General features: G+C 41.8%; 1 protein-coding gene across 1 annotated transcript in view; it reads left to right on the forward strand.

Annotated features, from left to right (window-relative positions):
• LOC146861504 (uncharacterized) overlaps positions 1 to 13,845 on the forward strand; it is a 105,081-nt gene that overhangs the window by 81,750 nt on the left and 9,486 nt on the right. The window contains exon 6 of the mRNA XM_085646247.1: positions 2,601 to 2,708. Within this exon, the coding sequence (XP_085502373.1) occupies positions 2,601 to 2,708 (108 nt within the window). The remainder of the gene's footprint in view (positions 1 to 2,600; positions 2,709 to 13,845) is intronic.

The following is a 13,845-nucleotide window of genomic DNA, read 5'->3' on the forward strand; positions in this document are numbered from 1 at the left end:
ACATGACATGATCCACTTGACATTTTCAATCATTTTTTGTACAGTCTAAAAAATCAATTTTCTGATGAAAAACAAAGCACCCCGGACCTGTCTTACTTTCGCCACATGGTCAGTAATGGTGATTTTTGAATGTTTTATATTTTGACTGTAAATGACTGATGAATGTGAATTATCACTTTTGCAATTAAAATAATTGTGTTTAGAGTCAGTTTTCTGTCCGAAATCTGTCAAAATTGAATCTTCTGAGTAGGATGTATAGGATGTATAGTCTGTAAAAATGAAAAATTTTGGCACTGTGAGGCTTTAAAAAGTGGTAATTCAACATATGGTATAATCCAATTGACATTTTGTATCATTTTTTGTGCAGTCCAAAAATCAAGTTCTTGATGAAAAACGATGACCCTGGACCTGCCGAACATTCTCCAGATGGTCAGTAATGGTGATTTTTTAATGTTTCATCTTTTGACTGTAAATGAGAATTATCACTTTTTGCACTAAAATAAGTGTTGTCATTTTCCTGCCCGAAATCAGTCAAAATAGAATCTTCTGAGTAGGATGTATAGTCTGTAAAAATGACAATTTTGGCCACTGTGAGGCTTTAAAAAGTGGTTATTCAACATGAGGCATGATCAAATTGAAATTTTGAATCATTTTTTGTACAGCCCAACCCTGGGCGAAGTTGGCATAGTCGTGCTTCGCAGAATTCTGCGAAGCTGCAGAATTCCTCCGTGAGCTACGCAAATTTCCTTGAGCGCGCGGAGTTGCTTGATCCCGTCCGTTCGCTATGCATTTTTCCCATTTGGGAACGCGTATTACATGATTGGGGATGCTTCTTGCGTGCTTGGGGTGAAATATCGCCTGAACTTCACTACGCGGTCGCCAATTGGCGCGGCCATCTTCTTTTTCACTTTTTGCTATGGTTCTGGGCCTGTTTTTTATCCTCCCCATATCTTTTCAATCCTTTGCTTCTCTAAACTTTTTTTGCTCTTTTTTTAATGTATTATCTAACCCTCTATTCCTGATTGTATAATTTCCGTTTTTTTACTTTTTTGTTTTTTTCACTCTTTTTCTATTACTTGCTTTATTAATTTCTTTTACTTACGTTCTTAGTTTCTACCTTTTCTTTTCTGCCCCCGCCTACCCAGAACCATGGCAAAGGGCCAGTGGAAGAAGACTGGGAGGGCTCGGAGTGAGAGCCGCGACTGCCTTCCTTGCGGAAAGTGGTGCCCACATGGGCTGCAGGCACGGGCCTTACTTAGTGAGGCAGAGGTGGCCGCACTGTGCTTATTCATCCAGCGCCGCCTCCCCTTAACCCTGGCAGCAGGCGGCAGGCCTGGGTCTGGGTACAGGCTCCGGGAGCATCACCGGCGGTGGGCAAGGGTGCGTCGGGCAGTGTTTCGCTGCTCTGGGGTCTGGCGCACACACAATCAATTGATGCACCAGTGGTTGGATATTCTGTACCGGAAGCAAGACCTGCTGGACCTGCTAGGTGTTGAAGACCTGGGGCTTGGTGAGTAGCTATTTAATATTACTATTTCGTGTTCTTCTGTTATGACTTTTATTTATTGCGATTGCGAATATTATTTTTTTCGCAAAAACCTAACCTGCTGCTGCAGTGCTTACATGCAGGGAACGGTAACCTATGTTCAAACATTTTATATTATGTGATTGCTACTTCCAGACAGTTGCTCGGCCGCTACTAACTAATCATCGTACTTGTTTAACGGAACCACTCCGTCATGAGCCACGGTTGCGCTGTGCTCATGACGGAGTGGTTCCGTCATGCTACAGCCGTTGGCGGCCGCTCCGCCCACGCGGCGCTAATTCCCCGCCTGTGCGGGCGATTAGCGTAGTGGGCGGAGACGTGACGGAACCACTCCGTCATGAGCACAGCTCAACCGTGGCTCGTGACGGAGCGGTTCCGTCACGAGCACCGCGCCACCGCGCTACCCCCCCCACATCCCCCTCCCCCCCAGCGCCGCGGCGGAATTCCTGCCGCGGCGAAGGGGTTAAAACTTGGGCTGGTTATGTAAGAGAGGTTAGAAAATTTGTTAGGTAGGTATTTAATCCACATAGGAAAGACTCCAGTCCTTTCCTCTGTCCTGTCAGGCTGCCCTGTCTCCTCCTGTCACTAAGATAGTGGTATTAGTTAGTTAGTATTGTTTGCTAATTGAGCGGCCTGCTTTGTGACTCCTGAGTGAGGCGTCCTCATGCTCTCACATGACTTAAGTCCTACTCCTAGTAGAACTTTTTGTAGTTACAGTGAGTGAATAATAGCAACTGAACCAACCTATTTGCTTTATGCTGCAATTATGCATGCGTCCATCTATGCATTAGGAAGCATAAATGCAGACTTAGTAATTGGCCCGTCAAAGGGGGTTGTTGGAATTGAGACTGGGATTCAGGAATCGGGATTGAACTGTGGAATAATAGTGATCGTATGGTACTCGACTGCAATAGTCGACTACTAATAGTCGAATAAGTTGATCTGATTGATTTAGCATAGGTCAATCTTATTGCAATTGCCGTTTCCTATCTAAAAATTTTTTTAGGGCAAGTATATTTAACACAAATTTTTTTTTGTCTTGTTACATGATCAGCATCCAGGGACAAGAAGAAGACTGGGGCAGCTGGCAGTACGGCGGGAGCTGGAGGGGCCTCCCAGGAACAGCATGAAGCAGCCTCAGATGGCTCTGCTGCTGGCCCCAGTAAGTCCTCCTGGTATTGTAATATATTAATATTTTCCTAACTTTTACCACTCTATTATTTCCATTTCCTAATTTTAACTATTCCCAAATCCTCTTCAATCTATCTGCATCTAAATTCTTGTTTATTGCTCCACTGTTACTAAGTAGTACTACTAGCATTGTTTCTTCTAGTGTCTGTTTTTATTTGTTCATCAAATCAAACTGCATCTGACTAACCTCTGCTCTGACCGTATTAGACAGTCTGTCTGTAGCTTGCTTTCTTCTGGGTTTCACTGAGCTTTCTGTTCGGGGGAGCGTTCTAGGAGCAACTTAACTTGAGGTGGGGTGCACAGAAATGCTCATACTAAATTGAAGGAAACAAATGTGTGAGTCATGGAAACTAAGCCAACAGGTTTAACAAATGTATTTAGAAGGCGCAGCTTCTACAAAAAGGCATTAAAATACAAAATAAAGTGACCTCACATTCACAGAGAGCCACACTTATCAGAAGGCACTTTTATATGACTTTCAATAGGACTTAGAAGGCTTTGAAATAGTTAGAAGAAAGACACTTAGAAGTGCTACATAAGGTGTGCAGATTAAAACCATTTGTAGATGCAATATGAAAAACATAATTTAGGTCAAGGGAAAGGTTCTCAGAATGCAAAACACATTTAGTTTAAAATGCTGAAAATACACACATGTGAACATAAGAGAAAACAGCCATACAATTGCAATGTAAATTTTGAATCCTAAAAATAAGAGAGCATCAGTTTAAAAATAATGCAGCAGATATGAAAATATATATTATAATATACACATAACAAGTAAATGAAAAATAAATATATCTTCATGATATCAAGAGCTCTTGGGGAAAACCCTCATAGTCTGTCACCTACAGACAGACAGGGAGGTAGTCCGACAAGAACCCCGTGGGCTTTCCTTTTATACCTTTTAATGCTGGGATCTGAAGCAAAAGTGCCTACTGCAACGTCAGTCCCACCTATGTCAATTACGCCCATGGGTCGCACATTTATCAGAAGTGTCGTACTTATCCTACTAAATGTGGAACATAGACTAGGTGAAAGGTTATGTTCCAATTTTCTGATGAAAAAACAATGACCCCCGGACCTGTCGAACCTTCTCCAGATGGTCAGAAATGGAAATATTTTAAACTTTAATCTTTTGACTGTAAATGACTATTGTATGTGAATGAACACTATTGGAACTAAAATACGTGTGTTTAGAGTCATTTTCCTGCCCGAAATTGGTCGAAATAGAAGCTTCTGAGTAGGAGGAAAAGTCTGTAAAAATGGCAATTTTGGTCACTGTGAGGCTTTAAAAAGTGGTTATTCAACATGCGGGACAATCCAATTGACATTTTAAATAATTGTTTTCTACAGTCCAAAAAAATTAATTTTCTGATAAAGGATGACCTGTCGAACTTTCTCCAGATGGTCAGAAATGGGAATATTTAATGTTTTGACTGTAAATGACTATTGCAAGTGAATTATCACTTTTGGAACTAAAATAAGTGTGATTTGAGTCATTTTCCGGCCCGTAATTGGTCGAAATAGAAGATTTTGAATAGGAGGAAAAGTCTGTAAAAATATAATTTGTCACTGTGAGGCTTTAAAAAGTGGTTATTCAACATGCGGGACAATCCGATTGACAATTTGAATCATTTTTTCTACGGTCCAAAAAATCAATTTTCTGATGAAAAAAGATGACCCCGGACCTGTCGAACTTTCTCCAGATGGTCAGAAATGGTCATTTTTTAATGTTTAATCTTTTGACTGTAAATGACCATTGCATGAGAATTATCACTATTGGAACTAATATAAGCGTGTTTAGAGTCATTTTCCTGCCTGAAATTTGTTGAAATAGAAGCTTCTGAGTAGCAGGAAAAGTGTTTAAAAATGACAATTTTGGTCACTGTGAGGCTTTAAAAAGTGGTTATTCAACATGAGGCACATTCCAATTGACAATTTGAATAATTTTTTTGACAGTCCCAAAAAATCAATTTTCTGATGAAAAATGATGACTTCGGACCTATTGAACTTTCTGCAGATGGTCAGAAAAGGTCATTTTTTAATGTTTAATCTTTTTTTAAATAACTTTATTAATTTCAAGCAGGTGGGATAACAGTGGAACAGACCCAGCACTGCCCGCCCTCGGCCTAACAAACCCCAATACATAGCTGAGGCAGCATATCCTGGTTTATAGCGCCAAAGGCGGCTACAGACAGTATACTAATAACAAGCAGTATCTAGTTCAGCCCCCCGTCACGACCCACCCACCATTTCCCCCTTCCCTCCCTCTTTAACCCCCCCCCACCCCCCCTGAGATACCCGTGTGTAGCTGCGCTATGGAAGTGCAGAGGTGAGGCAGCCCCTAAGCTGTATCCCTAGATTGTGGGGCGTCGGTAAGTCTAAGCAGGCGGAGGTATCTGGGTCATGTAACTTCGTTAAATTCATGCGCCAGCAGAGCCAGGATAGGACGCCAGATAGTGCGGAAGGAATCTGAAGAATGAGATAGGGTAGCGTGTATGCGTTCCATCCCGATAATGTACCAAAATGTGTGTAACCACCCAGTATGGGACGGGCGAGTTTGCGTACCCCAGAGCGCTAATATGTGGTGTAGTGCTGCGCCCAGTGCTAACCCCATTTGTTTCCCCCAAATAGATTTCAGTGGAAAAGTAATGGCATTAGGCAGCCCTGACAGAGTGTAGGCAGGGAAGCGGGGTATTTCAGTTTCAAAGTAAGTATCTATAACATTAAGGACTGCTGTCCAGTACCCCGTCACCTCTCTACAGTCCCAGAGGATGTGCGCCAATGTGCCCTCATCGCAACCCCTCCAACAGGTGGGTCTGCGTTAATTTTATTAAGGCGGGCCGGGGTTAGGTACCAGTAAAGGACAACTTTAACCTCTGCTTCCCTACTCGCTGTGTTTCTGGCAGTATGATTAGCTCTATAGTAGATCTGTTGCCATTACTTCCAGGAAAGACTCCTACCTAGCTCTGTCTCCCATCGGCGCTGCCCAGAAGAGCGCTCCAGGAGGGCCGGCGGACGTAACTGACCATAAAGTTCAGATATCACGTGGCGGGCAGAGTGCTTCGATAAAAGCCATTTCTCATAGGTCGTGAGATGTCTGCTACCCAGAGGCCGCGTGTCAGGGTGCATTAACCAATGGCGGAGTTGGAAATATTGGAAGCGTTTGGGATGTTTAATGCCGTGCCAGCCAGTCAGCTCAGCAAATGGGAGGAAGCCGTCGATATCAAATAGATGCCCAGCAGACTTACAGGCTGAAGCCCGCCACTCTGGGAATGCCTGTGCATCAAGGCCGGGAGGAAAGACTGGGTTATCGAATAGGGGCGTAAGTGGCGATGGGAAGGAGGTGAGATGGTGCTGGGTCGCCACCACGTCCCAAATCCGCACCACCGATCGAGTGATAGGAGATTTGTTAAGATATGTCGGTCTATCCGAAGGCTTCAGGAATGGTACCTTCCACAAGGAAAGACCAGCCATCGCCCTGTCTTCAAATAGCCATCGTTTCTCTGGTTTAGGCCTACTCCATTCAACGAGATATCGGAGTTGCGCCGCCCTGTAGTAAGTCGGTAGGTGGGGAATCCCCAGCCCCCGTCATCAGGAGATCGGTAGGCAATCTCTCGACGCACTCGTGGGCATTTCCCTGCCCAGATAAAATGGGTAGCTCCCGTTGGAGTGAGTGGATGTAGCGCATAGGAAGTCCCACCGGGATGGTCTGAAAAATGTATAATATTTTAGTCAAAATGGACATTTTAACTGCGGCTACGCGGCCCAACAGCGACAGAGGATGGGACCGCCATTTGCGAAGATAGCGTGTGATTAGTGAGTGGAGATGGGAATAATTTCGAGCTATTGTCTGATCCGTGGATGGGGTTAGAATGATCCCCAGGTAGGGGAGCTCAGATTGCGGTCGCACGCCCCCGAGTTCTGGAAAGTTGCTCTCGACCCAGCGGCACCCACATTGATTTCCCCACATTGTCTTTAAATCTGATACCTTGCCAAAATCAGTTAACTCCTGTAAAAACGCTGGGACCGATCGGTTGGGAGTTTCACGGGTCGCCAAAATATAATCGGCATATAAACTGACGATGTGACGCTGTGGACCGCCGGAGGGGCAGGAGTTGGGCCCCAGCAAGGGCGAGGACGGAGGCTCAGACAAGCTGGGGGCACCCCACGACTAATACTGAGGCATACAGCACGACGAAGAACCCCTGCCCAGGTGAGGTACAACGCCAACAGGACCGTGGTTACCGCTGGAGAATATCCCAACCGGGGCGTCACCCTCCGGTACTCCAATGCCAGGGCAGCAGACCCAGATCTCAAGGCTCGCGGGTGGTGCCTATTGTGAAAGCCCCACACCCGTAGGGGAGCTCCAAAAGCCTTAAGTGCATGACAGGGGAGCACGTACCAGGAGTCTATCAAGGATGATGTCCCCCGGCCTAGGTCCTACCCAGGCCGAGACCAAGGCACTCCGCAAGCTGTGCCTCCAGGCGTGGAGAGGCGGGAGCGGGCAGGGCAGTGGGCTGAACACCGTAACAGGGACAACGTGCCTCACGCTGCCCCGACAAGGACCCCTCCTAGCAGGTGTCTGGAGTAATGAAAGGCAGCACGTGCCCTCAATATGCCCACCGCCCCAATGCAGGAGCTTTCCCCCCCCCCCCCCCGTTACCGTGGAGGTGGGATGGAGGCTGTCGGAAAGTCCAAAAGTCTGGGCTACTTCCCCAGGTCGGGGAAGGCACGCAGCACACCAGGGCAGCAAGGCACTGTAGTCTTGGGACCGTCAGACTCTGCTGGACAACCAAAAGCTGGGGCGAGCAAGACGGGGCCCCACCACACGCCCCCAGCTCTCACCAAGGTGGGCAGTAACAACACAGGCCCTTGCAGTCTCTACTCCGCCCAGGGTAGCGCCGCTGCCGAATCAGCCCACACTTCTGCTCCAACTGATGGCACGGGCCGATTCTCACAGGCTCCGGGGCCGGAGGGAGCTCAAAGGAATCTCAGATTCACGCCGCTAGGCCCGGGAGCTCCGCTGGTCCACCGCCGGACGATGACACCATCCTCGAGGCGCAGGTCCTCGCGCCCAGTCTCAACGCTGGAGCCTGTGTGATGCAACGTGCTGTCAGGGCGCCCGGCACTGCCTCTCAAAGCCAGGCCGCCGGCTGACCGGGGAAGCACACACCCACGCGGCTAGGCCCCAAAGCCGCGGCCTCGATTTTCATGACGCCGGGTCCACTGCAGCGATAGCTGGGCGCGGCGCTGCTCGCACACCTCCGCCTCTCTCTTCGGCACCGGAGGTGCTCACCGCCTACGCAGCACCGCGGCGCGTGCCCCACGCCTCCAGAACCGGATCACACTCTGCGTGAAAGGACACCCGCCGCGGACCCCGACAACAATCACTCTGGCGCCAAATCCCCACCAGAGCAGTGCGCGGGATACCGCACTCGGATGATGCCGCCAACTCTCTGACGTCGCACCACTGCTTTACTGGTCGGCGGACCGCCACTGAATGCCAAGATTAGGGGGCGATCTGTGCCAGGGAGCCGGGGAAGAAGGGCCGCGGCAGGGAGCCTCAATAAACCGCGTCCGATCAGGCCGCCATCTTAGCCATGCCCCAATGTTTAATCTTTTGACTGAAAATGACTATTGCATGTGAATTTTCAATTTTGGAACTAAAATAAGTGTGTTTAGAGTCATTTTCCTGCCCGAAATTTGGTCGAAAGGGAAGCTTCTGAGTAGGAGGAAATGTCTGTAAAAATGGCAATTTTGGTCACTGTGAGGCTTTAAAAAGAGGTTATTAAACATGAGGCACTATCCAATTGACATTTTAAATCATTTTTTTCAAATTCCAAAAAATCAATTTTCTGCTGAAACGACGATGACCCCAGACCTGTCGAACTTTCTCCAGATGGTCAGAAATGGTAATATTTTAATGTTTAATCTTTTGACTGTAATTGACTAATGCATGAGAATTATCACTATTGGGACTAAAATAAGTGTTTAGTGTCATTTTCCAGCCCAAAATTGTCCAACATATAAGCTTCTGAATAGGAGAAAATGTCTGTAAAAATTGCAATTTTGGTCACTGTGAGGAATTAAAAAGTGGTTATTAAACATGAGGCACAATCCAATTGACATTTTTAATCATTTTTCCACAGTCCAAAAAAATCAATTTTCTGATGAATAACGCTGACCCCGGACCTGTCAAACTTTCTCCAGATGGTCAGAAATCGTAATATTTTAATGTTTAATCTTTTGACTGTAAATGACTATTGCATGTGAATTATCACTTTTGGAACTAAAATAAGTGTGCTTAGAGTCATTTTCCTGCCCGAAATTGGTTGAAAGAAAAGCTTCTGAGTATGAGGAAAAGTCTGTAAAAATGGCAATTTTGGTCACTGTGAGGCTTTCAAAAGTGGATATTCAACATGAGGCACAATCCAATTGACAAGTTGAATCTTTTTTTCTAAAGTCCAAAAATTCAATTTTCTGATGATAAAACGATGACCCCGGACCTTTAGAACTTTCTCCAGATGGTCAGTAATGCTCATTTTTTAATGTTTAACCTTTTGACTGTGAATGACTATTGCATGTGAATTATCACTTTTGAAACTAAAATAAGTGTGTTTTATAGTCATTCGCCTGCCCGAAATTAATCAAAATAGAAGCTTCTGGATTGGAGGAAAAGTCTGTAAAAATGGCAATTTTGGTCACTGTGAGGCTTTAAAAAGTGGTTATACAACTTCATGCACAATCCAAATGACAATATGGATAATTTTTTCTACAGTCCAAAAAATCAGTTTTCTGATAAAAAACGATGACCCCGGACTAGTCGATCTTTCTCCAGATGGTCAGAAAGGGTCATTTTTTTTTGTTTTATCTTTTGACAGTAAATGACTATTGCATTTGAATTATCCTTATTGGAACTCAAATAAGTGTGCTTAGAGTTATTTTCCTGCCTGAAATTAGTTGAAATAGAAGATTCTGAGTAGGAGGAATAGTTGCAATTTTGGACACTGAGGCTTTAAAAAGTGGTTATTCAACATGAGGCACAATCCAATTGACATTTTGAATCATTTTTTCTACAGGCCAAAAAATCAATTTTCTGATGAAAAACGATGACCCCACCAGACCTGTTGAACTTTCTCCAGACAGTCAGAAATTGTCTTTTTTGAATGTTTAATGTTCTGACACTAAATGACTATTGCATGAGAATTATCACTGTGGAACTAAAATAAGTGTGTTTAGAGTAATTTACCTCCTGAAATTTTTTGAAATAGAAGCTTCTGAGAAGGAGGTAAAGTCTGTAAAAATGGCAATTTTGGTCACTGTGAGGCTTTAAGAAGTGGTTATTCAACATAAGGCACAATCCAATTGACATTTTGAATCATTTTTTCCACAGTCCAAAAAATTAATTTTCCTGATGAAAAAAATGATGACCCCGGTCCTGTCGAACTTTCTCCAGATGGTCAAAAATGGTAATATTTTAATGTTTAATCTTTTGACTATAAATGACCATTGCATGTGAATGATACCTTTTGGAACTAAAATAAGTGTTTTTAGAGTCATTTTCCTGCCCAAAATTTGTCCGAATAAAAGCTTATGAGAAGGAGGAAAAGTCTAAAAATTTCACTTTTGGTCATGGTGAGGCTTTAAAAAGTGGTCATTCAACATGAGGCACAATCCAATTGACATTTTGAATCATTTATTCCACAGTCCAAAAAATCAATTTTGTGATGAAAAAACGATGACCCTGGACTTGTCGGACTTTCTCCAGATGGTCAGAAATTGTAATTTTTGACTTTAAATGACTATTGCATGTGACTTATCACTTTTGGAACTACAATAAGTGTTTTTAGAGTCATTTTCCTGTCCGAAATTTGTCCGAATAAAAGCTTATGAGAAGGAGGAAAAGTCTGTAAAAATTGCACTTTTGGTCATGGTGAGGCTTTAAAAATTTGTTATTCAACATGAGGCACAAACCAATTGATATTTTGAATCATTTTTTTCACATGACCTGTTGAACTTTTTCCAGATGGTCAGAAATGGTAATATTTTAATGTTTCATCATTTGTAAATGACTATTGCATGTGAATGATACCTTTTGGAACTAAAATAAGTGTGTTTAGAATCATTTTCCTGCCTGAAATTAGTTGAATAGAAGCTTCTGAGTAGGAGAAAAAGTCTGTAAAAATTGCAATTTTGTTCACTTAGAAGCTTTAAAAAGTAGTTATTCAACATGAGGCTCAATCCAATTGAAAATTTGAATCATTTTTCTCATAGTCCAAAACATCTATTTTCTGATGATAATACGATGACCCCTGACCTGTCGAACTTTCTCCGCATGGTCAGAAATGGTAATATTTTAATGTTTAATCATTTGACTGTAAATGACTATTGCATGTGAATTATCACTTTTTGAAATAAAATAAGTGTTTAGAGGCATTTTCCTGCCCGAAATTGGTCAAAATACAAGCTTCTGAGTAGAAGGAAAAGTCTGTAAAAATGGCAATTTTGGTCACTGTGAGGCTATAAATAGTGTTTTTTCAACATGAGACATGATCCAATTGACATTTTCAATCATTTTTTGTACAGTCTAAAAAATCTATTTTCTGAGGAAAAAGAAAGCACCCCGGACTGGTCTTACTTTCGCCACATGGTCAGTAATGGTGATTTTTGAATGTTTCATATTTTGACTGTAAATGACTGATGAATGTGATTTATCACTTTTGCAATTAAAATAATTGTGTTTAGAGTCAGTTTCCTGTCCGAAATCTGTCAAAATGGAATCTTCTGAGTAGGATGTATAGTCTGTAAAAATGACAATTTTTGGCACTGTGAGGCTTTAAAAACTGGTTATTCAATATGAGGCACAATCCAATTGACATTTTGAATCATTTTTTCTACAGTTCAAAAATCAATTTTCTGATGAAAATCGATGACCCCGGACCTGTCGAACTTTCTCCAGATGGTCAGAAATGGTAATATTTAAATTTTTTATCTTTTGACTGTAAATGACCATTGCATGTAAATTGTCACATTTGGAACTAAAATAAGTGTGTTTAGAGTCATTTTCCTGACTGAAATGTGTTGAAATGGAATAATCTGAGTAGAGGAAAAGTCTGTAAAAATGGCAATTTTGGTCACTGTGAGGCTTTAAAAAGTGGTTATTCAACATGAGGCACCATCCAATCGACCTTTTGAACCATTTTTTCTACAGTCTAAAAAATCAATTTTGTGATGAAAACCGTTGACCTTGGACCTGTCGAATTTCTCCAGATGGTCAGAATTTTTAATTTTTTAATGTTTAATCTTTTGACTGTAAATAGCTATTACATATGATCTATCACTTTAGGAACTAAAAGAAGTGTGTTTAGAATCATTTTCCTGCCCGAAATTGGTCGAAGTAGGAGGAAAAGTCTTCAAAAATGGCAATTTTGGTCACTGTGAGGGTTTAAAAAGTGGTTATTCAACATGAGGCACAATGCAATTGACATTTTGAATCATTTGGTCTACAATCGAAAAAATTAATTTTCTGATGAAAAACGAAGACCCCGGACCTGTCAATTTCTACAGATGGTCAGAAATGGTAATTTATTAATGTTTAATCTTTTGACAGTAAATGACGATAGCTCGCCAATTATCAATTTTGGAACTAAAGTAAGCGTGTTTAGAGTCATTTTACTTCCCGAAATTGGTCGAAATAGAAGCTTCTGAGCAGGACAAGTCTGTAAAAATGGCAATTTTGGTCACTGTGAGGCTTTAAAAAATGGTTATTCAACATGAGGCACAATCCAAATGACATTTTGAATAATTTTTTCTGCAGTAGAAAAAATAAATTTTCTGATGAAAAACAATGAACCCGGACATGTCGAACTTTCTCCAGATGGTCAGTAATCTTAATTTTTTAATGTTTAATCTTTTTACTGTAAATGACTATTGCATGTGAATTATCACTTTTAAAATAAAATAAGTGTGTTTAGAGTCATTTTCCTGTCCAAAATTGGTCGAAATAGAAGCTTCTGAGTAGGAGGAAAAGTCTGTAAAAATTGCAATTTTGGTCACTGTGAGGCTTTAAAAGGTGGTTATTCAACATGAGGCACAATCCAATTGACATTTTGAATCATTTTTTGTTTAGTCGAAAAAATCAATTTTCTGATAAAAAAGAATGATGACCCTGGACCTGTCAAACTTTCTCCAGATGGTCAGAAATAGTCATTTTTTTATGTTTAATCTTTTGATTGTAAATGACTATTGCATTTGAAATAACACTTTTGGAACTAAAATAGGTGTGTTTAGACTCATTTTCCTGCCCGAAATTGGTCGAAGTAGGAGGAAAAGTCTTCAAAAATTGAAATTTTGGTCACTGGGAGGCTTTAAAAAGTGGTTATTCAGCAAGAGGCACAATCCAATTGACAATTTAATTCATTTTTTCCATAGTCCAAAAAATCTATTTTTTGATGAAAAACGATGACCCCCGACATATCGAACTTTCTCCAAATGGTCAGAAATGGTGATATTTTAATGTTTAATATTTTGACTGTAAATGTCTATTGCATGTGAATTCACTCATTTGGAACTAAAATATGTGCGTTTGGAGTCATTTTCCTGCCCGAAATTAGTCGAAATAGAAGCTTCTGAGTATGAGGAAAAGTATGTAAAAATGGCAATTCTGGTCACTGTGAGGCTTTAAAAAATGATTATTCAACATGAGGCAAAATCCAATTGACAATTCGTATAATTTCTTTTCTACAGTCCTAAAAATGTATTTTTTGATGAAAAACGATGACCTCGGACCTGTCAAACTTCCTGCAGATGATCAGAAATTTTAATATTGAAATTTTTAATCTTTTAACTGTAAATGACTATTGCATGTGAATTATCACTTTTGGAACTAAAATATGTGTGTTTAGAGTCATTTTCCTGCCTGAAATTGGAAGAAATAGAAGCTTCTGAGTATCCCGGAATGTCCGTAAAAATGGCAATTTTGGTCACTGTGAGGATTTAAAAAGAGGTATTCAACATGAGGCACAATCCAATTGACATTTTGAATGATTTTTTCTACAGTTAAAAAAATCTTTTTTTTGATGAAAACGATGACCCCGGACCTGTCG

The sequence above is a fragment of the Triturus cristatus genome, chromosome 3_1 (assembly GCF_964204655.1).
Source record: "Triturus cristatus chromosome 3_1, aTriCri1.1, whole genome shotgun sequence".
Taxonomy (NCBI): Eukaryota; Metazoa; Chordata; class Amphibia; order Caudata; family Salamandridae; genus Triturus; species Triturus cristatus.